This window comes from Etheostoma cragini, chromosome 20 (assembly GCF_013103735.1).
Source record: "Etheostoma cragini isolate CJK2018 chromosome 20, CSU_Ecrag_1.0, whole genome shotgun sequence".
Lineage (NCBI taxonomy): Eukaryota > Metazoa > Chordata > Actinopteri > Perciformes > Percidae > Etheostoma > Etheostoma cragini.
This window is the reverse complement of record NC_048426.1, coordinates 8,831,333-8,858,843: the sequence shown is the minus strand read 5'-3', so window position 1 is coordinate 8,858,843 and position 27,511 is coordinate 8,831,333. Positions and strand designations below refer to the sequence as shown.

General features: G+C 41.4%; 2 protein-coding genes across 4 annotated transcripts in view; both read left to right on the top strand.

The window, feature by feature from the left end:
• Positions 1-390: 390 nt before the first annotated feature.
• Positions 391-19,469, top strand: LOC117935997 (protein ANTAGONIST OF LIKE HETEROCHROMATIN PROTEIN 1). Of its 2 annotated transcripts, XR_004654867.1 has the most exons (6): positions 391-860; positions 1,704-2,252; positions 2,354-2,514; positions 3,189-3,739; positions 15,480-15,483; positions 19,459-19,469. XR_004654867.1 is itself a non-coding variant. In XM_034858694.1 (4 exons), the coding sequence occupies exons 1-4, from the start codon at positions 696-698 to the stop codon at positions 3,616-3,618; spliced, it is 1,305 nt and encodes a 434-aa protein (XP_034714585.1). In that variant the 5' UTR covers positions 391-695; the 3' UTR covers positions 3,619-3,927. The 2 variants fall into 2 exon arrangements, 1 of the variants encoding a protein (XP_034714585.1); XM_034858694.1 differs by lacking the exons at positions 15,480-15,483; positions 19,459-19,469 and having other exon boundaries at positions 3,189-3,927.
• gna11b (guanine nucleotide binding protein (G protein), alpha 11b (Gq class)) overlaps positions 4,468-27,511 on the top strand; it is a 26,056-nt gene continuing 3,012 nt past the window's right edge. Inside the window, exons 1-5 of one of the 2 annotated variants that reach the window (XM_034858696.1) lie at positions 4,468-5,635; positions 18,440-18,624; positions 20,653-20,807; positions 23,560-23,688; positions 27,369-27,498. In XM_034858696.1, the coding sequence (XP_034714587.1) occupies positions 5,500-5,635; positions 18,440-18,624; positions 20,653-20,807; positions 23,560-23,688; positions 27,369-27,498 (735 nt within the window). In that variant the 5' untranslated portion in view covers positions 4,468-5,499. Of the gene's footprint in view, positions 5,636-18,439; positions 18,625-20,652; positions 20,808-23,559; positions 23,689-24,746; positions 24,876-27,368; positions 27,499-27,511 lie in introns of both variants that reach the window. The other variant, XM_034858695.1, reaches the window with a different exon arrangement.

Here is a 27,511-nt window from a genome sequence, read left to right as displayed (position 1 = left end):
AGTTGAACCTCCAAGAAGAAGAGAAAAGCGGAAGTGACCTGCTGTCTATGACCAGTTTACGGTGGATGCTTTTTTTCAAAGCAAGATTTATTGAAGAATGTGAACATACAATAGGAAATCATAGAGATATATGTCTATGTAGGAAACAACAGCTTATGTACATCTTAACAGTCTACGTTCTAAACGAGCCAGGGGGTTTACTAAAGAAGAACAAAATTAAAATAAAACGTTTTTGTAGAAACTGTAGAAATGAAATGGGAAAAAATGTAGGCTATTGTTTAATATTGGCAACCAGCTACAAAAAGCTTGGCTTCTTTATTCAAAAACTTTGACTTATGTAAATAAAATTTGGTTAAAATTATCATTACATTTATGTTGACGGTAGATGCTAGATTGGATCCACTAAACCTTTCGACGTCAAAGGACGCGCCTCGTGGTCCGCCTTATTCGGCCTCTGATTGGCTTACCCTGACATTCTCACCCTAACCTTGACCAATCCCAACTCCTAAGTGCCTGAAGCTAACTACGTCGATCATTCTAGCAGATCCGATTTAGGATTTAGGCTACCTCCGTTTTTGTTTGTTTTTTACAGTGAAATGTAAAGTGAAATGACGCGTTAGTAGTTGAACACCTGAGCCGCTGTCAGCACTCTTACTTAATGCATTGCGTGCTGCCTCCCGGTTGACTCTATCAAAATGGAGGACGAGGAGCCGATGCGGTCTTTCATGTTCCTGATGACTTACATGCTGCTGAAGCGCAGGAGAGACTTAAACGACGCTAACGTCCAGAGGCGCAATGAGATCCAAAGACGCATCAGGCATCGGCAGTACTTCTTCCAGAGACAGAGGAGGATGCTCATGGTCAGTCCCTCCCTTTCTGTCCCAATTACTATCCCCAAACCCTCTGACCACTGTCAACAAGTCTGTCATGTAAAGGCTACATATCGCTGTGTATTACACTAACATGCCATATTAGCTGTGCCAGAACACTTTCTGGGGTAAATATCTGAACACAATATTTGTGGATGGGTAAGAACTGACAATTTCAAGCAATTGATTGTTTGGTCTGTAAATAATGTCATACAAATGTTTGTCACAGTTTCCCATAGCTCAATGTGATGTCTTCAAATGACAACCCAACCCCCAAATATGTAGAATTTGCTATCATGTAAAAAAAAAAAGAACATTGAGAATCACAGATTTTTCCCCACTGACATGATTAATAAATTCATCATAATCATCCGTTTGAGGATTAATTGACTTAACTGTTTCAACCCTAACCCTACAATACCAGAAAAGTTGCACTTTTACAAACAACAAAGATAAAGTAAAGCATCTACATAGATCTTACCAAATAGGCCCAGAATAAATAAAAGACATATGCACACTGGTATATGTTTTGACATCTTTTTTGTACGCACTGTTATTGTTTTGAGTTTATCATTTCCCCAACCAGAGCATGGACAAATGCTTATTGTTATTATATGTATGGATCTGGAATTTGGCTTCAAGTATAATAACATTTATCAGGTAGAATGTGTCCTTAGTTTTCTTGCTGTAGTCCAAGCAAATCCAAATAGTTTCCCATTTAAGAGAAAAAGCTAATTACAAAAGTAGAGAGATCCTTCCAAAAACGTCTGAGGCACTGCCAGGTCAAATATAAAAATAAAGTCTTTATTTTGTCATTGATCTCCTTGTTGCCAGATGATGATAGCAGGAGGTATCCACTCCAACGTCTGCATCCGCACACGTCCCTGGACCACCACCCAAAGCACTGATTGGTGGGAGCGGGTGGTGATGACAGAATTCCAGCCATCTGATTGGCTGGATAAGTTCCGTATGAGCCGGGAGACGTTCTTCTACCTCTGTGACAAGCTGAGGCCCCGTCTGGCTCGCCAGGACACTAGCTTCCGCCTGGCGCTGCCGGTGGAGAAACGCGTAGCGGTGGCTCTGTGGCGCCTGGCATCCAACATCGAATACCGCACCATCAGCGCCCTGTTTGGGGTGGGGAAGTCCACCGTGTGCAGGTGTGTTAGGGACATGTGTCACGCCATTGTGGCGCTCCTCGGCTCCATTTACCTGCGGCCCCCTAGTGAGCAGGAGCTGGAGGATTCAGCCCAACTCTTCCTGTCCCACTGGGGCTTTCCTCACTGCGTTGCTACCATAGCAACACTCCACACAGCTATCATCACCCCATCAAATAACGCGTCTGACTATGCTAATCCCGCTGGCTGGCTCTCAGTGCTGTCTCAGGTAGAGAGTAGGCTACACCACAAATGCTGCTGACAATACACGTTTGCTACCAGTTGTCTGATTTAGACTTAATGCCTTTTTCTGTCTCTTTTGTGGTTGAGGTGGCTGTTAGTGGCAGTGGGCAATTCTGGGATGTATGTGCCAGTTTCCCAGGTGGTACGGACCCAGCAGACATCTTCCAGAACTCATCGCTGTGGGCCACAGCTGCAGAGGGTGGACTGTCGCCTGCCCCGCCACCTATCTTCATGGGAAAACCACTTAGGTAAAGATAAAGTCAACAGCTCGTTGGTTCAGCCAGGATCTAATTTAACACGAAGTAGGTCAAATTATTCAGGCATTTAGGATACAGTATGCACATTGGCACACGGTTTTGAGATACTATATGTCCAAACTGTTTGTGTATTACACCACACATCTCTAGCACCATTTTTTTTTCATTCTTCTTTTTTTATTACACTACATATTTAAGGCCATCATGTTCAGGATTTAAATATTTCAAATCAAGTCAGAATCAGAAATACTTTATTGATTGCCAAAGGGAAACTCTGTGTTATAGTTGCACAAATAGTAAAATATAGCATAGTAAAAAAAGAGTAGAAATATAAATAAAGAAATATATATATATTTACATAGTTAAAGGAATATTATGATACAGTATTTACATAATTAAGGAGTTGCAATGGTAAAAAGTAATAATAATAATAATAATAATAATAATAATCACAGTAGCAGTTGAGTATTGCACACTTGTCCGGCCAGTGTTCAATGCTGAGTCCTTTTTTGTCATCTAATGATTGTGTTATATGTTGGGACCCCTTCGAAAACAAGATGATACATCTCAAGGGGTTTATCCTAAAAAACAGATTTGAACTTTAGGGCGTCAAGTCTTCCTGTGTGCTGTAAGTGACTGAAAACCATCTGTTGTGTCTGCTGTAGGTATGTGCTGCTGGGTGAGGCCTGCCACCCTCTCCAGAGCTGGCTGATGAAGGCCTATCCTGAGGAAAAGGGCAAGAGGGCCAGCCACACAGCACTGACAGAGCCACAGCGGCTCTTTAATCGGCGGCTCACCAGAGCCCTTTGTGTGTCTGAAGAGGCGCTGCTGAGGCTGAGGGCACGCTGGCAGTGTTTAAGCAAGAGGAACGATTGCGGACTGGACGTAGTGCCCACCATGATTCTAGCTTGCTGCATTTTGCACAACATATGCGAGTCCCATGGGGACGCCTTTAAAGCAGAGTGGAAGGTGGAGTCTGCCGAGGCAGAGAGCCCTCAGCCCAGCCACAAGCAGCTCCCCTCAACCAACACTGACCAAAGCAATGCTGAGGAGGTCCGACACCTATTCTGTGACTATTTTAAACAGAATAATTGATAAAGCTTCCTTCACATTTAGAATAATGTGTTTGAAATCCCTGTAAACATTTGTACTTTTTTTAGCCACACAAAGTGAAGATGTCTTTACTTTGGTGCCTCTATCTGGCCAATAGTCACATGTCACTAATGGCAGAAGTAGCCATCACATTTTTCAATCAATCATTTTTCAGCTATCAAATAATACTTTTCTATTGTGCAATAAGCATCCCAGTCTGAAAGGGGCTATCTGTTGTGACCCTCATTTCTTTTGTTTTCTAAATTTGTATGTAGTGCATCATTGTATAAAGATTCCAGTTGTTTCAAGTGATTATGGTTCCATCTTATATTTGAATGGGTTTGTCTGGGTGGAATGTAAACATTTGTTACAGTTGTAAAAAAAATTTAGAAAATTAATTTAGATGCACATGGGTACTACCAATATAAATACCAATATGGTTAAATGTACTTTGAACAGGCATTACATGCAACTCAACTCTAAGGCCACAAGATGTCACTGCTACCACAGCAAATGTCCACCAAAGTCATAGCTGCTTGCATTATTCTGCAGGTAATTGATGAAGTGATGTGGATTATCTAGCCTACTTATTAATAAGCATTCTTTCTTGATGATCAATTTCCATGTTACACCATACTTTGAAATATGTTTCTCAGCAGTGCAGAATATTGTACAGCAGGTGGTGGACTTCATTTAGCAGTGATTTCATATGTATTGCTTAGGACATATAAAACAGTCCTTCCTTATTAATGTATGTGTGCATCTTCTCAACGATTTAACTTGACAGTCAGATCCCACCTCGAGGACCCGCCTCGTCCATTCAATTGGTCTGTCACAAACCTGTTTCATGCAACCCTCCTTCTGTCACTCAACACCACGGTATCCCCTCCTTGCTTGGCATCAGACTGGTGTGTGTGCCGACCTTGTTCCAGCGACGAACTACCCGAAAGCCAGCTGTTTACAGCGAATACATTTCTGGCAAAAGCCACCGGTCCGGCACGCATTTTATCATCTCGTACGGGCTTTGGTAGTAGCCGTATATTTTACCGTCAAAATGAGTCAGGATGTGATGGGGTGCTGCCCTGCTACCGCTAGCTAGGCGGACAAATTCCTTCAACCAGCTTGCTGTTTCAATCACTGCGGGTTGACACAACATTAGCCGAGGCGTTTTTAAGTGAGCTAGCGGGCTATCAAAGCTGCTCTCGTGGTCGTTACGTGTAATTTAGCCAAAGGAAGCTAATGTAACTTAGCTAGTTAGCTACTTAGAAAACGGGCGCATTGCTGCGGCGTAGTGCAACAACGGTTATCACTCTAATCTTAGCAACAAGCAAGGACGACTACTTTTTCTAACGTGAAATAGCTTGCTAGCTAACGTTGGTGAGACTGCACAGAAAACAACTGTTATGGGATTGGATGTCGCGACACTGCAGCTTTGAACCACTTTTGGCGGATTGGGAAGATAGAATTGGACCACAGTGACAGAAGAAAATATAGATTTGGACCACCAATTAACAGTGGCTGTTAATGATTAAATCTGGTGTTAGGTGGCTAATCCGCGGCAGTTGCAGTCATTTTAACATTAACGCTAGCAGTATTAAGGCAGAGCATCTCGGGGAGGCCCCACCGTCTCTTGACTCCCTCCCCTGTCCGAATCTCCCGTGATTTGACGAGAACACCCCGGTTAAGTCGCAGTTGTTCTCGGCTGGGGGGACAACTTGACAGCGAGGCCCATAGCTAGTATCCCCTCCCCCAGTCCCGTCCATCCATCCGTCCAGCCCAACAGACCACCTCCACGCCAAAGATCTAAGCGAGGACCGGGGATTCGGGATAAGCTGAAACCGTGTGTCGGGTCCCGTCTTAACCGGGCTGCCAAAACCAGAGGGGATGACTCTGGAGTCCATGATGGCTTGCTGCCTTAGCGAAGAGGCGAAGGAGTCGAAACGAATCAATGCAGAAATTGACAAACAACTCCGCCGAGATAAGCGAGACTCTAGGAGAGAGCTGAAATTACTTCTTCTCGGTACGTGGCATTATAATTCTCAAATGCATGTTTATTGTCATATCTTGTGTCGTTGTATGGAAAACTAACGTGCTTGGGCCTTCTTGGCAAAGCTAGCAAATATGCTAGTTAAGATTGCTAACTGGAAGCCTGGTTCAGTATGAGTAACGTTATGGCATGATTTCCGAAATGCGTGGCTTGTTTCGTAGCTTGCCGAGTAAAAATCAGTTAGCTGCCTTGTTTAGGTGCCTATCTGCAAGAAACTGGCTAGCCAGACATACTGTTTCTTTACTTGAGTAAGTTATATGTAACGTTGTTTGCATTTGTGTGTTGACAGCAGCTCATTTTGCGTCGAAGTTACTAAAATGTCCCCATTTACAGCCTAACACATGCTTGTCAGTGGGCCAGTTTACAATTATTGACTATCCCTCGTGCTAATAAATCGGCCAGCATAAAACCGCCAGTGTGGTTTGCTAGCTGGTGGTGGTTAAAAGGTGAAGATGTACACTTGATAATAAAAAAAGGAGCAGCTTTGGGTTGCTTTGCACCGTTTTCCAGATTGCATAACATTTGTACAACTGGTTGAGGCTTCAGGTGCTACAACTAGACCTTGCTTGGTGCCATTCATTCATTTATCCATTTCTCATATTAGTCTGCACAGTGCACCCAGTGTTCCAAAGCTACCCTTCCAGAGGACACGGGTACTAAGGGGATTTTCCCCCTCATCCTGGAGTCTAGCTGAGCAGGTTAGCTATTTTTATAGCTGGTGTGTGGGCAGGTGGGAGCTGCTGTTGAATAAATTTCTCTGTACTGCATTGATTCATAGTTCTGTGGACACACAAAAGGAACATTAGGCAGTGCTTTATCACACATGTACTTGTGTAACTGTTAGAAAAACGTTTTTTGTTTGCTTGCCCTGCTAACTTAAGTGTGCGTGCTGTCAGCCACTCCAACAACAGGCAAGTGCGAAAGCTCCTTGGGAAAAAAAAGCAAGTGTCCATTTTTAGGACAATTAGAATGATCTAGGTTGCATTCTTAGTTTCAAAACGTTTGCTCCCATTTCTCTCCCACCAAAAGCAGCCCTGGTTATTTGACATGTGTGCATGCTCTCATTTCCCAGCTGAATACCTCAGCTCGGATAAGTAGGCCACAATAGAGCCATACTGTTGATGGGACATATTCAATTCTGTGTGATACACGTTAATCGCCAAGGTGAGCGGGTAAAAAGGGGGCGTGTTTGTTTTTGTGTCGCAGTTTTGAAATGGTTGGCTTGTGTGCTGCAATCATACTTCTCTTGCCAGATGATCAATAAGGATTGGGTTGACAGGGATTTCCGGATTTAGAAAATAAAGGTGTATCATACATCAGCATCATACATAGCTTTAGCATGTGGTGTTTTTAGTATTTCCAGATTTTGACAGAAGATATTAAAAATCACTTATAAAAGTGTCAGTGTGTGAAAGGCAAAAAGCAATTAAGAACTGCAATTGGGATGCTGTAGGCCTAAGTGGCCCATACTGTGTGAGTTAAGGCTGTCAGTGGACAAGTGGATAAGAATGTGCAAGGCAGGATTAGTCTAGGTCTTAATAGGCTTGGTTAAACACATCTGCTGCTGAGGCTTTAAGATGTCACTGACTCCTATTATCCCCTGGCATTATTCTCAGGCCCACAGCCCTCAGTGAGCTGCCTGCCTCTCCACACCTCACTGGAGGAAGAAGACATTCTCTGTTTTTGAACATGTAACCACCACCTTTTATCAATTGTATTTTAAAGGAGATGGAAGGTGATATTGAGCAGCATATTGAAACCTGGACTTTTATCCATCTCAGATGAACGTGGTGGGAGTTAGTTGGTCATGAGCCCTTAAGTGCATGTGGAGATGTGCATGGTGGTAAGATTTCAGCTAAGCACAATGTATTGTGCCTGACAGCTCCTTCTGGCCAAGGAGTCCCAGTTTTAGTTCTACATAAATGTGGAAATACAGGCTGCTGTAGCTTTAGTGCTGACTTTTTTTTGTGGAGGCTTTTTAAGTTGTCATAATTCAGCTCACATCTAATGTTTTGTGTTGGCATATATCTTAGAATGATTCACATAGCTAAAAGCCCAACCAATTAAGCAATAAGTTGATAAAAATGAAATGATTCAACAACTATTCTGGTAATCTAATTACTCAATTATTTGGGTCATTCATCAAACAAAAAGCCATTAGCTTCTAGTTCCGGATTCTCCAGTGAGATGTGTTGCAGATATTCTCTGTTTTGTAGAAATTTTGAATGTGTTATTTTGGACAAACCAATATAACAAGATGTTTCAAGTTGTCACTGTGGGCAATTGTTGAAACACTTTTCACTATTTTATGAGATTTTATTGATGAGCCAACAATTCAAACAAAAGTTAGTAAGTTGCATTCGCCTACATAAGAAATAGAAAATACCTTTAAAACCTAAAAGTGCTTTGCCCACGCTGAAGTCTAGCTTTGTGGAAGACTTAGGTGCACGTATTTATCGATGGGTTTAGTATCCCTTCCTCAAGAAAATGTTATGTTTTTAAATTTAAAAACAATTTCCGTACTTTTTATGTCCCTTGTTTGTCTGTTTGTGGGTTTTCTCGTCGCTCTGTTGTCGTGTTATCATTTTTGTTTTCTTTGAGGTTTTTTGGGTCTCTGTGGTCTTTTGGCATCTCGTTAGTAGTCTGTTTGCGTCCCTTTCCTTTGACACATCATTTTGGACCGTTATTATTACCATTTCATTAAATTAATAACACTAAAAAAGCTGAGAAAAGTCTTTTAGAGACATTCATTTGGTTTAGGTGCTGGCAGGGAGACGTCTGGGTCTGTTTACAAGAATGTGAAACAAAGAAAAGTGGCAAATTCTTAAATTTGAGCAGCCGGAACCAAAGATTTAGCCATTTTTGCTTGGTAAATAACCTGAATGATGACTCTCTCATAAAATGGTTGCAAATTGACAGACTAATCGATTACTCTGTTAAATATTTTAGATCTAGATTGATAGATCTAAGAGATTTTTTGGGGGGTTTTCATTTTCTATTTCATGCCAGACACAGGCATGAAGCTTCCAGACTAAGAATACGGTGTGGGTTAATGTTAGGGTTAGTTTTGTAGGTAAAAGCTATAACAACATCACGCTTTAACCACTTGGTCAAAAAATAACAACTCTGCCAGGGCAGCAGCTAGGGCCGGGGTGATATGGAGAAAAACAAAGATAAAGATTTTTTTGACCAAATACCTTGATATTGATACCGCCAAAATATTGTAGTGTTGACTATTGGTGCTTTCACAAAATATTGATAGAATGAGATTTTTGACAAATAATCATCAGTAATGTGGATATAATGACTAAATGGATAAAGGCAAATCATAGAACAGTTACAACAGTCTGGTAAGTTCAGAAATTACATAACTTTACTTTAATGCAGTCTTTAAAACCAGGAAAAGACACCATTTATGGCATATTACGATATCCAAAATCGAAGACAATATATCTAGATATCAATATGTTGCCCAGCTCTAGCTGCAGCAGTGCCTACCGTCTGGCTGCCTGTGATTGAGGCCATATCAGGCTATACCGACAGCTTCCTGCGCCACAGGCCAGTGGTTTGCCTCTACTTGGTCAAAACACAGTGGACCAGGAGCTATGGCCTCTGCTGCATCGGGTAAATGAACTGCTGGAGCGAGCAAACAGTCAGTAAAGTGAGATGGAAGGGCAAACGCTTTAGGGTTTCCCTAAGTGCTGACCGGGGGAAAGTGTAAGCTCCCAGTCAAGCTGTCAGTGTACCAGTTGGCATTCGCTTTTCTCGAAAATGTGGGTTTCACATGAAACATGAGGAACAGAATGTCTGTCGATCAGTAGAAATCCCTAGAATGACGTCAGAAAGGCATTTTTGGTCATCAGAGAATTTGTCAAGCACTGTATTTAAGAAAGGGCTCTGACTGGGGCAAAAGTTGGCTGAACAGCCAAAGTGTTGTGGATGGCTCGGCAGCACAACATCCCAGGCCGAGGTTTAATGTACAGCTGCTTGCCAAGTGCTCATTGATTGAGTTGTTCTTGTTGATTCTCCCTGTCTCAGCAGTATGTCTTGTTACCAGGTTAATACATCCTTAGAGGAACAGTCTGATTGAACCAGGGAGAGAATCAAGGGTTAGGCTCCGATGCTTATTGCTGACCTTCTCTTGCTAAGCTGTCTTATTTTGATCATATATGGCAATAGGGATCTTCCAGCTCTACTCTTCAGTGATTGTGTGTGTGTGTGTGTGTGTGGCTGTGTGTGTGTGTGTGTTTCTCTCTGTGTCTGTGATACAGTACTTTTAATACTGGTGAATATAGAGCTATGCTGACGGCCAGTTATTACAAAAATCCTCATTATGGTCAGATCTAACACTTTTTTAATATGGAAATTATCAGTGCTTCTGCAAACACAAGTTCTCCTCGAGTATTTTCAAGGCCAGGTAGATTAACCTCTGGTAACGGGAACGTTTAACTGGTAGAGGCCAAAATCTGTCTCATTTTGATTTGTTTTGAAGGGTCATTGGATGACTGTTCACAATATTGAAAGCAGAAAGAGGACAAAAAATAAGGGAAGAGAGAGATAAGGAATGACATGCAATAAAGGTCCCTGGCCAGACTCAAACAAGGGTGCGTTGCAGTTAATGGTCAGCGTCTAAGCCCCCTAGGATTTCAGGGCACCGCAAAGATGGTCTTTTATGTAACTCTGGAGAAAATTAAATCTTTTTTTATCTAATGTTCTGTTGACATGAAAAGTGTACATTTGTGTTGATTGCTTTTGTTTCATGGTGATGTCTGTCAGTAATCCTGAAGATCCAAATAGATAAATCTATAAAACAAAATAATAAATTAGATCAATGTAGTTGATTGAGTTGAGAGACTTCCTGTTTCCACAGACCAATTTCACTTCAAAATCATAGCAGGCCACCTCCGTGTCGAATGAGAAAGTTTTAATATATATTAAAAATATAAACACTTTAAAATGTCATATGAGCTGTGAAAAATATTCAGAAATGAATAATAAGCCATATCGCCCAGCCCTAACAACATATACAGTATCTCACCTTGCACTCTATCAACATTCATGTGGTCCAGGTAGCTTTGCATAAAAAAAACTTGTCATTTGCAAGGCTACTTTAATACTTTACGTACATTTCCAAGCTTGTACTTTGTTACTATTATTTGAGTAAAGAAGTTAAATCAGTACTTCTACTTTTATCAGAGTATTTTTTAACACAATTATCTGTACTTCATGAGTACGGGAAGGGAAGACTTTTGTTATAACACAGACCATTCTAGTAAATGTTCAGGCAGTCAACCTCACCTTAGCCAGGCCCGCACACACGCTATGTCTCTCTCTACAACATGGTGTCTATTGCATGTTTGCTCATATTGCTCACCAGTGTACACACACACACACACACACACACACACACCTAAATGGGGTCTTGGCTAGTTCTCTAGAGATATGGGGGTGAATGAGGCTAGATGGTGACTGTCCCACATACTGCTGCTACCTCGGTCCCCAGACAGGAGGGGGACATAGCCTGCCTCTTAGTTCACTGCCAGTACTTTCAGCCCTCTCTCTGCTGACAGGGTGGCATGTTCATTCCTGTTTACTTCCACCAGCTGCTGCGTACAGTAAAGCCCACACTTCATCTTTCAGTTTCAAGTAGGATTTTGAATGATGACTATGCTTACACTTTGTCATTTTTGGAGGATGTTCGGCTTGCCGTGTGATTGGAAATTTGTGTGGTATGTAGTGGCTACATCTAAATCAATGCATCTGAGATGTGTAATAATAAACCTGTTATGCCCATGTGTGGACATGAAGTGATGTTATTTCATAGAGATCTCTACGATGAGATTCTCTAAAATAAGTGCCACGGCTTAAGAAATAATGTCAACATCTAGGATTTGGCTGTTTTGTAGTAGCAGGTGTGCACAGAGCGCGTACTGACGACAAAAATACTGCTGCCAGCTCCAAATATTTTATAAAGCCTGTATTGGATTTTTTTGTTGTTCTTTTGCTCCCCCACACCCACTCAACCAGAACGACACTCGGCGCATACTCACTAGTGAACAGACAAAGCCATCCTAAGGTAGTCAAATAAAGGTGTGTGTAAGTTTGCAAGTGTGTGTATAATGTGCAGTGCATGCTTTAGCATTTATATTCTGACACCCACACATGTGGAGTACTCAGCAAATGCAGAGGCATCAGCACAAAGCAGTAGCGTTGTCCCCATATCCTGACAGCAAGCAACACATGTTGGAAGGCTGCATTAGAGCTGAGAGAGAGGTAGTCCTGTTTTGTCCTCATGCTTGCTTGTGTTTGCTGGTGGTGTCCTGCACTGTGTGTATTGCTCAGGTCATTGCAGGAAAAATGAAAGAAAATGGGCCATCACAGTGAAGGTAACAGCTATGCCTTGAGGTTGACCACAGGATTCATGTGTGTCTACAGTTGGTTAGGCAGCTGGTGTGTGTGTTGTGTAGCTCCAGGCTGCCTTGGCTCAATCCCCTTCCTTTGTATGCCAGAGCCCAGTTTCCAAGATGAATTTAGTGAAAGATTGAGACCCACGCTACATTTTGGTTCGCCTTGTGACTGCCTGATTCATACAGTATCTTTTCAGGACTGATTTAAAAAAAGGCTAGCATCTGGCTGATGCCAGTTCTGAGGTTTCAATAATACTTAAACCTCTGCTGTGTCAATGCAAGTGTCTTCTCCCTGCTGAGATTGGATTGTCAAGTGCAGCCTGAAAGGACAGTTCATAAACCCAGATAAGCCAATGCTGTTACTTCCAATGGACCATTATATTTGTGTGCATTTGCATGCAGGCTATCCATGATGCTGATTATCTCTTGTTCATGGAAAGCCGGGGTTGGCAGGGATGGCCCTGCTTTGAGCAGGAGGCCTTTAGTGGCCTGCATGTGAAGCCCAATGAAAGAAATTATAGGATATGAGCAGACAGTGTAAACAAAGCAGGCCATGCACACACACACACACACACAAACATAACCTGATAGACCAACAACCTGGGACTCAACCAAAACTGCTGCACCAAGACAGCGGTGTGCCAGTTATGTAAAGGCTTATGAAAGCTAGCCTGGCAACGGAGGATATAGCTAAAGTGTTTCGCGTTAGCTGTCACTATTTACATACCGTTTTCATTTCACTAGGCTGTTTTTAATTTCATACTCATTATTGTCTGGTTACCCCTGATTGAAACGTCTCGCTCAGCTCCAGGAAAGACCAGTGTTGGTGTGTTAGGGGTGCATGATATATACCGACTTAATGTCATTATTGCAAAATCTAGTTGTGCAACATTATATTGAAAGGGTCACAATAAGTATGCAATATTTTGTTTATTTTGTGGAGCGTCCTGTCGGTTGACTGTGTGGCTTAGTTGTGTTTTGATTTAGAGCTATAACGCTATAACAATCATGTTTCACCGTGCCACTTTCACATGTTGGTGCACGTCATTTGGACAGAATAACAGTGTAAATGAAGAAGTAGACAACAAAACAGGATGAATCATGAGTGCATGATAATATCCGCCCCCCCCAAAAAACTGTTGCGCTTAATACGGCAGAGCTAGCCAAACAAAGGCGGTGCAAGCAGAGTTTGGAGTTGGGTAGATGGAATATTTTTCATTCACGACCGACATATGGTCCAGCCGCACTACGGAGCCGTGTAGAAGTCTCTCTGTGCACTATTGTTTTGAATCTATAACTATTGTTACAATGCATTTTCTGTAATTCTACATATGTGTAAAAATATCAAAATGAACACAAATAAAACTGTTGCATCGGGGCATAAGCTGATTCTGTGCTCTCTTGTCTTTTCCTCTCACACACTTGTAGCTACCTGGGACCGAAAGCGTTATCAAACCCAAGTAGTGTGTGAGCTATTAAAAGGTGACCTCCTTTTTCTAGGTCATTACCGAAAAAGAGTGGATGGATTCTGGTTATGAATATCCAAAATTCTTGACGGAGAGGGATGAAAGTGGAGAAGCATATTTCTAGCCTCAGGGAGGTTAAAAGGGGTTGTGAAGCAGGGGAGGGGAGAGAGAGTGTATTTGTGGGGTAGAGCTGGGGAGGGCATGTCAGTGGCTGTGACTGGTGCTTGTACAATCTGTGGAGGAAAAGGGAAGACAGAGGCTCGTAGTGTGTTGTCTGGTGAGAGAGGGACACAACAGTTAAGCGAACACAGCAGAGGGAGATCTTGTGACGGGGTCACGAGAAATAAATCAGACATCAAGCTGGAGAGTGATCGTATGCTGCTTTGCTAAAGCAGTCTGCAGTCCCTACCAGGACATTACTGCCCAATACAAAGAGTATGCTCTCTTGTCTCGACTCCTTTTTGTTAGCTGGTCAATCACAGTTTTTATTAGGCGGACTACCTTGTCGGCACTAGTCTGTATCTTTCACCGCGAAGCATTGATTCATCCAGAAGCAAAGATAAATGTCTTTATAGTGAATCATAGTCAATCTAGTCTCTGTTCTCCGAAATTGGGCATTTTGTTGGATGAGAAGACGGGGGAGGATCATTCCCCCTTATGCACACAGTGTTGAAATCCAAATTTTATATCGGAGATTAAGGCATTTCTTCCTGCATCAACGGAGAAACTAATATCTTTGCCAACATTTTTACAGTCGTTGGTGTTAGGGACCCCCTTGGTTCTGACCTCAGACAAGCTTTTTCTCTCCAAAGTGTCTGTGTAGCCGAGGCTCTTCTTCTCTGTGCTACACCAAAAGATGAAGAGCACTGAGCAAGCCTGAGGGCCTTGCAGTTATATTTACTGTCTGCTACGAAAGAGAGGAGATAGAAGGGGCGGATGGGAGGGGTTTAGAAAAAGGAGAAAGAGGGGAAAAAAACACAGGAATGAAAAAGAGAGGGAGACAGAGGAGGGGTTGCTATGGTAACAGAAATATGGCTGCTCTTCAAAAACCTTGAATGTAGGTGGTGGTGAGATGAGTGTATGTGTGTGTTTTTCCTCCTCGTCTTTCCCTTTCAGTTTATCAGATGTTAAGGATGTGCTGGATCTCTTTTTATTTAACTGAGGACTAAAATGCCATCAGCTTTTCTCTTTTAGCTTTTTTTCTGTCTTTTTTTTGTGTGGCCTGAGGGAGATGTTCCTGGGCATTAAGAACATAGAGGGCTAGTGTGAAATGTGGGTTAGACCCAACAAACCCCCCAGAGCCAAGTGGGGGTTTATTTGGCAATCACTGTCAGTCTTGAAAAGCTTAGAAACGTGACTTTTCCTCAATGCTGAGGTTGTGATTTACCCACTTGAATCAATGGGGTTTCTGTGAATAGAAGCAGAATAAATATCTTAGTGTAGGCCTATACTCCAAAGCCTTTACTTGGGCTCCATACCATATGTGTAAATCTGAAAACCTGACACCCCTTGAAATGAGGATCTTACAGCCAGATATGGACTCAGGAGGGCAGAGGAGGATCACTGAAGGAATGCAGCCTTTTGACAACGACCCCTGCTGTCACCGTTTGGCAGAGGCAGTTTAGTGTTAGATCCTGGGCAAGTTGTCTTAATAATCTTCATTAAATATGCTTGTAGACCCCCCATCCCCTTCTCTCTCCCCTTCCCACACTCATCTCTCCTTTCTGGAAACATTTTTGATTTATTCTCTCTCCAAACTGTGACAACATCCAGACGTTGGATAAGGACGTTTTGACAAATCAGCAGTACTAACCAGTTTAGTTAATCAACTTGGATTTTCAGTAGAGGGATTTCATAAAGCATAAAACTGATTTAGATGGGCATCCCACATTAATTGAGTTTTGACCCGCTTATGCTGATTTGCCTTGCTCATTATTTCCCTAGGTTTGTGGAAGACGTAGGTGCATGTATTTGAAGTCCACTGGGATCAACTACAATCACTAGATCTGAAGAAAGTATTGTAGTTATTTTTTATGCTTACATTGATTTTACGTTCCTTCAACTTAGGTGTTGACCAAAAAAGCTTTGGTGCTGCGTCTTAGCCTTATGATAGGGAAAACCCTGTTAACAGAACCAAATGCACACTGATTGAACATCAGATACACAAACAGGCTGCAACATGTCTTGGATCTCTTCAACTGGCATCAAAGTTTTCGGTATTTTTGTCTAATTAAATTGACAAATTGTGTGTTTAAAAAAAAAAAAAAAAAAAAAAATCAGACGCTACAATTAATCGGTCCTGGTCATTGGTTTGCTGCTTTATCTGCAAATGTTCTTAACCTCCCATAGATGTTTACGGGATGGACATAAACTGTATGGCAAGGTCTCAAGGTTGACAGTTTATTGTCTCACAGTATATATAACTGATATCACCCAACCCCAGTCTATAATGTTGGGCGCTAACTGTTGTGTTTTATTAGAGATATAAATAAGAAATTGTTTTATCACTAATAGCACCCTCATAGTGCTTCTGGTGTACGAAGTTGTATGCTGCAATGTTAAAGACTGGAGTTCTCTCTCCCACAGACAGCACTGTCTAAAAAAGCCTCACCCACATTCCTGTTTCAAGTTCAATTAGTGATAGCATTAATTGAGAATGCCAGCAGTGCCCGCCCACTGGCTTGTTTGAATTTGGTAGACCAATTACAATAGTGGTCCAGTGGACCAATCAGAGCAGACTGGGCTTTTCAGGAAGATGGACCAAGAGCTGAGACAGTGTTTCAGGTGGACGCGCTGCAGCAGTGGGCAGTATGAGAAAAACACAATGTGGTTTGAACATCAAAGCATGTAAACTTAATCTAGTAGACCCAAGAGTCAAAATATGATGATTAAAATAAGTATAATAGGGGCTCTTAACTTCTTGGGCGGATGGTTCCCGTGCACGGGAAATAAACTCGCCGTTTTTCGGAAGTGCTGTCTTCTTTCTTAAATTGTAAGCATTAAACCGTCATAAACACGCTCATGCCATACATCATTTGAAAGCTTGAGAGCCCACACACGAAGCAATAAGGTGACTCACAACGGTGATAATCATGTTCTGAAGTAAAGAAACACAGAAAGATTTGAGTCTAATCGAGTGTGTGTTTCCTACCTGTCTCCTCGTGTCTTTAATGACAGCGGTAAAAGATCGCCAAAAACCTTAGTTTCCTACATCGAAAACACCCTAAGGTATTAGAATATCCAAGCCTTGTAATCCATAATTATCTGGTCCCCTCACAATCTTGTAGTTTCAGCCCAAGGTTTGACGTAGAGAAATCTAGATAGTGCATCATTTCTTGGTTTCTATCGTGTGTATCTTTTTCCGTGGGCGGGCTACATTAAAACCAAAGACAGCGTTACATTCTCTGGCTTGTGCAGCTTGCAATGAACGTTGTTCCCAGCCAATAGGTTCAGTGTATCTCAAGATACCCCCAAGCTAAGCAAATGAAATCTCACACTCCCCATTGGGCCCACGTGGGAAAGATTGACAGTGGAGCCCACAAATTAGAAGATAAGGTCATAAAACTGGCATCCCTGTGTAGCCAATAAGAAGACTGGTGGATTGATACCAAACATGGCCAACAAAAACTATACCTGTGGTCTCTTACAGCTGTCTGAAGGCAAAAATATGGACTTCTGATGGCATTTCACCATTTCATGAAATTATGATTACTTATTTCTATAAATCTATGTATGTACTTCTTTCAGACATATCTGTGAGTGATGTGGATGTGTTTTAGTATTTCAGAAGTTTTGTATTTAGCACTTTTTTGGCTGTTTTAGAAATAAGAAATAAGACTAACGCACAGACATATCTGTAGAAATATATTCATATAAAATCCATTTTATAAGTCATTTTTTCTGTTCTAAGTTGAGACGTGGCTAGGGTACTATTTTAGTATATAGCCCATGTAATATGCTTACAGTATGGCTTTTTATTAATTTTTCAGATGATTTACTTGGACGGAAATAGAAATTCTGTGTTCTAACCTCTGTAGCTCTGTGTCAGTAAGGCCTAGTGTCACACTGCCACTAGAAACAACAAGTTGGGCGTGTTAACTTCCCAATGGGTCATCCCAGAGGGCCAAAGCATGTGGAAACAGCAGCACTTTTTTAAGGGTAAAAATTTAGGCGAGAAAAACGTATATTTTCAAGTGTTACTGAACAGGTTGGCTATACAGTAGCAGCATACCTGAACAATGGCATCAGTACACAGTACAGATTACTTCATTTCAATTAATTTCACTACCAAATAACTTCTAGTACCTCCAAAAACAATCTTGTGATTAACACTTGATGCATAGATAAATGACTGTTATTGGAAAGTGGCCAAGGACTTGATTGTGTAGGTTTATGAAGAATGGCATTATTCTTTGGATGTCTCTTACCACACCTTTGTCTTACTCTCCTCCCATCTTCTCGGTACCCTTGATAAATAAATGTAGTGTAGAGTGTTTTTTGCTTATAATACTGAAAACTGTCAGAAACAAGACTGCCCATCTCAACAGACTGATTTCAAATGTTTATATGCAATGTTACACCGCTTGCATCCTTTTTTTGGTCTTTTTGTCTGACCGTTTGCATTATGGATGTGATTACAGGTCTTTGCCATGCCGTCTCACTGTTACACTATTACAAAAAAAACTTTGGAAAAATCTTTAAAAACATTGGGAAAAAGTGACAAAAAGGTTAAAAAAAAATGCAAAAAAAAAAAAGTGACAAACTTGGAAAACACGCTTTAAAAAAACAGGGAAAAAACAGGGGAAAAATCCTACAAAAAAAGTGTTGATGAAGTTGACCAAAGCCACTGGTACAACATACGTTTGCTGCACTATCTAACTATATGCCTCCCTTGTCCTTTTCAGGTACGGGAGAAAGTGGCAAGAGCACCTTCATCAAGCAGATGAGGATCATTCATGGAGCTGGGTACTCAGACGAAGATAAGAGAGGCTTCATCCGGCTTGTTTACCAAAACATCTTCACCTCCATGCAGTCCATGATCCGCGCCACTGAGACTCTTAAGATCCCCTACAAATTTGAACAGAATCGGGTAAGGAATGACCAGCATACAAAGAAAATGACCTACTACTCATTCGTTCCAGAGTTGCCTTCGATTATTTGAAAGGTGTTCTTTCTGGATTTGGTATCTTCTGCACCGCACAACTAGCTATGTTTTATATGTCATTAGAATAGATTTTGGGAGACAACATAGGCTTTATGCACAATCAGACATTGGCTTTATTTTAAGCAAGCCTCAGGACTTATTACGCTGGCGCTTCCATGTCTACCCTTCACAATAAAATCACAGCTTAAATTCACTAAGAGCATTTCGCTAAAAGTCAATAAAAAGGCATTTTTGCCAACACTAGATATCAAACAATGTTGTATTAATTTGCTTTGAGCTTTAAATTCACCACTTCTGAGCACACAGCAGAACATGACATCATCTCGGAGCTGATGGGCAAAGAGAGCGCTCGACTCACTCTAGGTCCGGTTTAAGTGTGCTGCTAACTTACGCTATAACATCAATAACGGTACCGTCCTCAACAGACATCTGCAAATCAAATTCCTATGTTAACCGTCGAGCCACCAATCCTGTTTGGAAATGAACACCTCTGCTAAAGAGTTTAAATATAACAATAAAGGCTGTTTTGTATGTTTGCATAAAATCGACGCCGCTGCTACGCACGTACAGTGTTTCCTTTTTAAGATTTATTTAACACCGGGGGCAGGTCTGTCCGAACAACAACCATTTTTTAAAGAACTATAGTGAACGTGGTGACGTTTGTTGGTGGAGCTGTACATTTAATTTTGGACTCGGAAGGAAGTGAACGTTTTGACAACAAACTACATCAACACAACAGTATGTGGAGTTAAACTGTAGTGGCCCAATAACCTCTGAAGAGTTCTATTTATTATACTGCAATTTGAGCGACAGCATTATGACGGCAGGATAGTTTGAAAGCAACCGTGACTACATTTTCTTTACAGCCCTATTTCTGATACGGTGGTGGCAGAAATGTTGCTGTGGTGGGCCACCACTACAAAATTACCATAGAGGAACCTCTCAAAAAGAATGTACTACACGTCGCAGCGACGCATGCCACTTGGTCGTGATTTGGTAGCGTTGCATTTCCCCCGACTCGTTTCCTGGCTCTCCTTCTCCATAAACCTTAAAACAAGGGAAGGGTTAACTTTTCTTGCTACAGATATCCCACCGGGGTCAGAAAGAACAGGGGAGACACTTTGTTTCTCTCACTATTACTAGAGTCGGTACTCTCTTGGAAGCTAATCGCCGTAACTCTCTCACTTTGCCCTCGCTCTACCACATACACACGCCGGCTCGACGCACACACCAGCATAAAAGTAGAAACATCAGACCGCTACAGTGTGTACTGTACATAATCCAAGTGTGCAGTCAATCGGATGAACAGAATATCAGAGGACAGACAGAGAGACTTCTTCCTTATAGTGACCGTTGTCCAATATCCATCTTGCAAGGGTTGTAAATACTTTCTTTTTAAGACACTTTTGATAAATTGGCACAAGCTCTTCATTTTCACATCAATACATTTTACCCTTTTATATAAAAGAAAAAGGACTACTTAAAGCACTTTTTAATATTATAGGAGCCATTCACCAAAACGCACACATTAATACACTGTGGTGCAACCTGCTCATCAGATGAACATTCACACACATTTACACTCCGAAGGCGTAGCATCGGGGGAAAATTCGGGGTTCAGTGTCTTGCCCAAGGACACTTTGACATGGGACTGCAGGGCCAGGGATCCAACCACAAACCTTCCAATTGGCAGGCAACCATTCTACCACTGAGCCACAGCCACCCTACATCCTTCAGTTAGACCAGTTGTGTCTTTGGAATCATTAGAATATGTGGCCGTGGTTAGGATAAGATACGGGGTCGAGACGGACAGTGGGGGGAAGTTACCTACTGCACATACAGTATATCTCTTATCTTAAGTAACTACTTGATACATCTTGTTGCTTTTTTTGCACTGCTCCTCCCCATTGGTCATTATTCCACAGCTTGATTTATGTCATCTTTTCCCCCCAGTCTAATGCCATGCTCGTGAAGGAGGTGGACATTGAGAAGATCAATGGGTTTGACTATCCCTACATTGCAGCTATCAAATGCCTCTGGTCCGACCCAGGGATCCAGGAGGCCTATGACCGCCGCCGAGAGTACCAGCTCTCTGACTCCACTAAATAGTACGTCTGTTTCTCTGTCTGTCTGTGTGTGTTTGTGTCTCTATGCGTAGACATCAGGGGCCTGTTGCACGAAACCCGGATAAGGGATTAAGCCGGGATATTCAAGTTATCCTGGATAAATTTAGCTTTGACTTGGTTGCACAAAACCAGGTTGAATTAAACCCAGACAAGTAACCATGGAGATTCATTCTTTGCAGCTAGCCTGGTCCAGAGCAGGCTAACAGCCAGGCTAAGTAATCCTGGAGTCTCATGTGTTAAATCAGCTGCCGCTCTGATCTGAAATAAACGTGTTTAAGTTATTCCGTTGTCTTCTGCATGTGTTCTGATTTATTTTTATTAACATGCACTATTTGTCACTATTGTTGTCACAAGTTTGGTTTAAACCCCTACTATTGCAGTTGTTTAGATGGTTAGAAGTGGTTGCACTGGCACCCAGATGCAGAGTGGCTCAGGAGAGTCAGTACTTGGAGGCTGCCTGGCGCGTGGCCCGTTGCCCGGTGGCGGCTGCCTGCCGACAGACCTGTGCGTCGCGTCAGTGTCCACTCTCTCTGTAAAAATAGAGATGAGCAGCGCGGCGTCCGTGGTCTGTGCGGCTGCAGGTTTATAAAGGACGTTCTCCGGAGATTGAGTGTGACAATGCAGCGATATTCCCAGATGATAATTATGGCAGACTGGTCAGATACCAATTCATTCATGATTTCATTTTCTTGTTGCTCGTCCTTCTCTAATAAAGGACAGTTTGTGTTACTCCATAATATTTAGGCCTAATGTTTTTTTTTTTTTTATCATAGCTTACTTTGGTTTCATAACCTTCTCAATAAGTCTCACATCACTGGACCAATAATGTGACCTATATACATATATAGTATAGTTTACATTCATCACACTGGGAACCCCACAATGCCGCTTAATCTTTTTATTTTGGTGCTGTCACTTATTCAGAAGAATTAAAAACAACACATGAATATTGTTTTACATACACATTTATCACATAAAAACAGAAACATGAAACTAGCATGTTTAAAGCAATTAAAACAGTGTAGCCTCAACTTTGTAAAAAAAAAAAAAAGCTGCTGCTCATTGGGTGAAACATATGGCGCATGCGTCTTCTCCATTTCATCACTAAATCTGTGATCGATACCGTGGTCTATTTAAGAAAGCCGTGAACGTGCACTTATCCCAGCTATCACCACCTGGCTTGACATAGCTTCACCTGTTAATCCTGGCTCGGCAAACGTGCAACCAATTAAGCCGCTATGAGCGGATCACTGTAAGTCAAGCTGCGCTTTTTCACTTATCCTGAATATCTTTATTCTACTTTCGTGCAACAGGCCCCCAGTCTGATGTTTGTTTAGGATCAAAGAATGGTATTTGCGTGACTGGGACACAATGTGTGAGTGAGTGAGTTATGTCTGTTGTGCTGGTTTGGGAACTGATAACAGATTTATCAGTGTTAAAGTAACTATTGAGTCTTAACAATCCGGAGCTATTCTCTAATTGGATTATACTTTGTCGATATAATCATTTTGTAGCGCAAAATTCTGCATTTGCAATGATTTGATTAGGGTCAATTTTCAATACAAAATTCCAACAGTAAATAAAAGTAATTTGTGCCTAATAATGAAGAATACTGTCTAAGTTCCCAAAACCTGTGTCTGTTTCAACCGTACAGTAATGTATTATGTGTAAAAAGCTTTGTGTGTGTTTGTAGCAACCAAATATGCATCCAGGAATTGAACAATGTACTTGTGTCTGTGCTTAAATTAATAAGACAGTTAACATTTGTAAGCATAGGAAAATATTAACAAGGGCAGTTCATCAAATTCAGGAAAAGTAACATAACCGTTTTCCTCACATTGTTTATGTACAGACATGTTGCGGTTGACCGTTTTTCAAATACCTGTTTTAGTTATCTGTTATGATTAGTGAAACTACCAGCATGGCTAGATACCCGCCAATGTAAGATGATTTTAAAAAAGCTAATTTTTGCCCCTTTATATGTAGACATAGTTGTTAACGGTTTTGAGAGTAATGTTGAAAATCGGGGTGTGTTTAGATGTATTCTTGGTGGCGGTTGGTGTGTGTATGTTCTGTGTGTAACTACCTGTGTATAATTCCATTCTGAGGTTTGGAATTCCATTCTGAGGTTTGGAATGTGTACTGGGCAGGGCAGCACATTAGTCTTTTTGTCTACATGTGGTATTGGCAAATTTGAAAAATCTGCAGGCTACAATCAACAATTTGATATGTAAAATCTACAAGCCACAGGTATGATGGCCACTTGTGCGCTGTAATTGTTTATTGTCAAAGAGGGATGTTTATCAACAGTATATGATGATTGTTCTAGTGCATAAGTCATGTGAAAGGCTCAGTGAGTCCTGCCTGTCATTTCACCATGACTTAATTTAATGGTTAAGCTTTGTGTTTAATATCTGCATGCCAGTGGTATAAGATGTACGCTCCTAGCCACAGATTTATAGCCAAATGTGTCCGTTTCCTATGTGACCCCAGGTTAAATGGCTAAAGGCCCTTGATTCGCTTTGTAGTGCCCCCTGGTTGTGGACTTGCTGTACTACAGTTTAATGCTGTCTCAAGTCAGCAGGCATGTACATGTAAATGTGCTTAATGTGGTAAATATGTAAGCTATGTATTTTTCTTTTTTTTGCCTGTGTAAGAGTGAGGGGGAGAGATAGAAAGTCCTTAAAGATGTCTTTATTTCAGTGTTATCCACACCGTTCATGTATATTTCCAGTTACCTTAGCGATATAGACCGTGTGACTACAGAGGGATACGTTCCCACCCAGCAGGATGTGCTGAGGGTCCGTGTTCCCACCACGGGTATTATAGAATACCCGTTTGACCTGGAGAACGTCATCTTCAGGTACCCTATGGCACCAGGATTGCAGTATCACCGCAGCTATGAGAACAGAAACCTCTGATGTCTGTCAGGATTAACAACACGTTATTGGAGCAGGGGCTACATTTTTATCAATTGTACACTTTTAAAAATGGGTAAATTATATTGGCCAAAAGTTAGAACAAATACTTAATGATTTGTGTACAAGTGTACTATTCCAGTAACCTGTCAGCGCAATTACTAGACAATTGCAAACCTACAAATGCACTCACGTTACTATGGTCAAGGCCTGTTACTTGGCAAGAGCCCATTTGTCTGAATAGACAAAGTTCTCCTACAGAGAACAATGTCATGTTTAGATCAAATGAGCCTGAGGTCTACATTAGATATCTGATAGATATCAGTGGTTTGTGTTCAGAATTGAGCTAATGTTCTGGCTCCAGGATCTAAACTAAGGCCAGACGTGCTGCACTGTAGCGTGTGGGCAGCAGTCACTTAATAACAGATGAAGAAGGATTAGTGATGTCAATGATTCTCCAGGAAGTTGTTATACAATCAGTGAAGCAATTGAGCACAATTTAAAATACAGAAGATTCAAAAAAAAATTTAATTTAAATATAAAATTGAAACGGCTTTCTTACACACCTTTTTCTGTGGGGTGAAAAAGTATGGATTATGCTTCCTGCTATCCTTGATATCATACTTGCTGATGTCACTGCTACTATTGTCACTGATGCCACTTTACTCTCTGCAACATAATCCACAAACTACTTGACCTACTACTACAAATTGTCAGTTTAGAAGAGAGTAAAGTAAACTCAAAGCTGCAGTTGCGAGCTAATCTCAGAAGTCTTACGGTAGTTTTTGGATAGTGTGTGTTGGTTGACCAGTGACACTCACTAACACCCTTATGTTTTTGAGATGTAGCCTTTTTTCCCCTGAAGCTTCCTCAACAGGACTGATCCACACTTCCTGGAATGGCAGGGGGTTGCGGTAATTGCCTGTCACGCTTTATATAACTGTTCTCTGTCTTTTTTTTTTTCTCTCTTTATCTCTCTTTTCCTCAACTGGCCTGTCTGTAGTTATCTTTCCGATCTGGATCGTATTGCAGATTCCAGCTATCTTCCCACTCAACAGGATGTGCTCAGGGTGCGCATCCCCACTACAGGAATCATAGAGTACCCATTCGACTTGCAAAGCATCATTTTCAGGTAGAAAGATGCCTGTTTTGGCTCAGTCCCTCCTTGTTCATCATTAACCCATACGCTATCTGATATGTGTTGATCCAAAGCGCCAAGTAAACCATGTTTCCCATTCTTATTCCTTTAACCCTCTCTTCCAATCATAGAAATGAAAGTCATTACCATTTTACGGTCTCCTCCTAGTTCTACGCTTTCCTTTACCTCCCGCTACCGAGAGCAATTGTACCACACATAACACAATCCCCCTGATGAACACAAAGTCCCACATTCTGGTGCCCGGTCTCTTTAAATGGGTCACCTCCTCTCTTCCTCCTCCTCTCCTCCTTTCCTCTCCGGCTGGCAGAAGAAACGAGGTCGTCCTCTCCGGTGGAGGAATGTTATTTTGGGCAGCAGGTCCTGCAGGGCCTATATTGGCCCTGGGTCTCTGTGGACCACGGTGGGCCACCACAAGGGGGCACCCTTGCATTGTGAATTAGCTTAGATTTGTCCAGCTCTCTCAAAGACCATGTTGCACCTGGTCTTGAGGCATGCACCTGTGCATCCAGAGGGGGAACAAAGTACAGGAGGTTAGGCATTAAATTGTACCTAATGACCTGACTCCAAAGCTTCTTGACCGAAAAGATGTTACTGAATTGGCTTTCATAAACGGAGGCTTAATGAAACTGGGACCTCAACTCCCTGACGAGTGAAGGGTGACCTTGTCAAAGAGAAGCTCAGGGAAGCTGAAACTTAATGAGGATTCACACACATCTATCAGTCAGTATTTCTGCCGCAAATGCTGTTCATGAATGGCTTTAGTGAATGTCAGCCTGTATACCTGCGGCCCCATGTGCTGAAGTTAACGTTTTCCTGCCTATTTTCGCCAATCGCCAAGTTTTTTTATTTTTATAGTCTGCCAATTCTTTGTTAGTTGTATTAGTTTGTCTGTTATATTTCCTTAGTCCTCTTGTGATGCAATTCTCAGATTGTAGCTTCTCGTACGGTTACATAAGAGGCGTCCTTCTACCATGAAAAGGATCTCACCATCAGAGGTGCCCCCCTGTATCTTTCATCAACATTTCAACTCTGTCTCCTGTCCTCCGTCTGTACTCTGTACTGTATCTTTTGTACCTGTGCCCCTCTCCATCTCATTTTTATTGTCCCTTCATTTTATATTCCCCCCCCCCCCCCCCAATTTGTCTTCAAGTGTGTTTCAGAACTTCACAAATTGCTTGTGTGTGGTGCTTTATCACACACACCAGGGACGGTTGAGAAAGCTTTCCAGCAGAGAAATGAATGTGTTGTGACCCTTTACTTTCACCGTAGCACACAAAGCAACAGAAGTAAAGACTGATCTAGCATCAGATGTAGTGTCGAATGCCGCTCAATTTATTAATTCCGAGAATATATTACTTTCAAGAATATACATTTCCTGCAATTACCTGTGTATTTCAGTGCTGCTCGGCAGGTTTTGGGATTTTTCATCAGCTTCTGTCTTAATTATAAGATCCAAAGTAAAACCCCACTTGTAATTCTTTTTGTTTATTGGTTAGAATAATTTAATTAATTTTCTAAGATGGGGTCAGGAAAAGTGCATGTTCTCCAAACATTGCCAGAAAACAAACTTGTCTGCATACAAATCAGGGTCTCATTCATTATTTGTGGCAAAGATTCAAATAATACAAATTAATTAAAAATAATAAAACAAATGTGTAGTTTCAGATCTGGCAACAGAGCTTCTTCGGCTCCGACATTGTGATTGGACTTTTGACAAACAATGAAAATAACACAATTTCCTTAAACTGGCATTGATTTAAAAACTGATCCTAGATCTGTCTCAACCATAGACCGTTAATATAAAGGGTCTATGGTCTCAACACACAACACTTTCATGATTTGTGGTGGTATGCATGACTCACCTATTTTACAAGAACAAAAGCATATTCACACCAAACAATAGTTTCTAGTTTGTTTTAGACCAGATTTTGGGAATTTTATAGATCCTTTTCTCAAGGTGTTGAATCCATCAGGTTTTTTTTTTTTTTTCTTTCTCAACAAGATTGCTTAAAATGAAGTTAATAGCCTAAGATAAAGAATAGGGAAAAAAAGAAAAAAAAAAGATTTTAATGGATCCCAGGGTGAAAGGCTATATCTTTTATTTGGGTCAAGTGCTGACAATATTTAAGATTTACACCAGAGAATGTCTTAAGGACTGCTGGACCTAAAACCAATCTGTTCCTGTTTTTATAGAGTTATTCTGCAGTACACACTTTTCTTTTAGTTTTTTACAAAGCCGGCCATAATTCAGTATTTGTAATGTAACTGTCTTGATGGATTCAAAGCTTGATTCATAAAAGTACTGTTCCATTTAACCATTTAACCATTTCAAGATATTGAGAATTTGAACTTCTGTCCTGGTAAAAAAAAATTAAGCCACCAAGAGATATATGCTAAAGTTGTTTTTTCCCCTTCTTGATTCTTCACCTATTATTATCCTCCTCTTCATCTTCCTCCTGCCGTCAGGATGGTGGATGTAGGGGGTCAGAGGTCAGAGAGGAGGAAGTGGATTCACTGCTTTGAGAATGTCACCTCCATTATGTTTCTGGTGGCGCTGAGTGAGTACGACCAGGTCCTGGTGGAGTCCGACAACGAGGTAGGTGGACGTA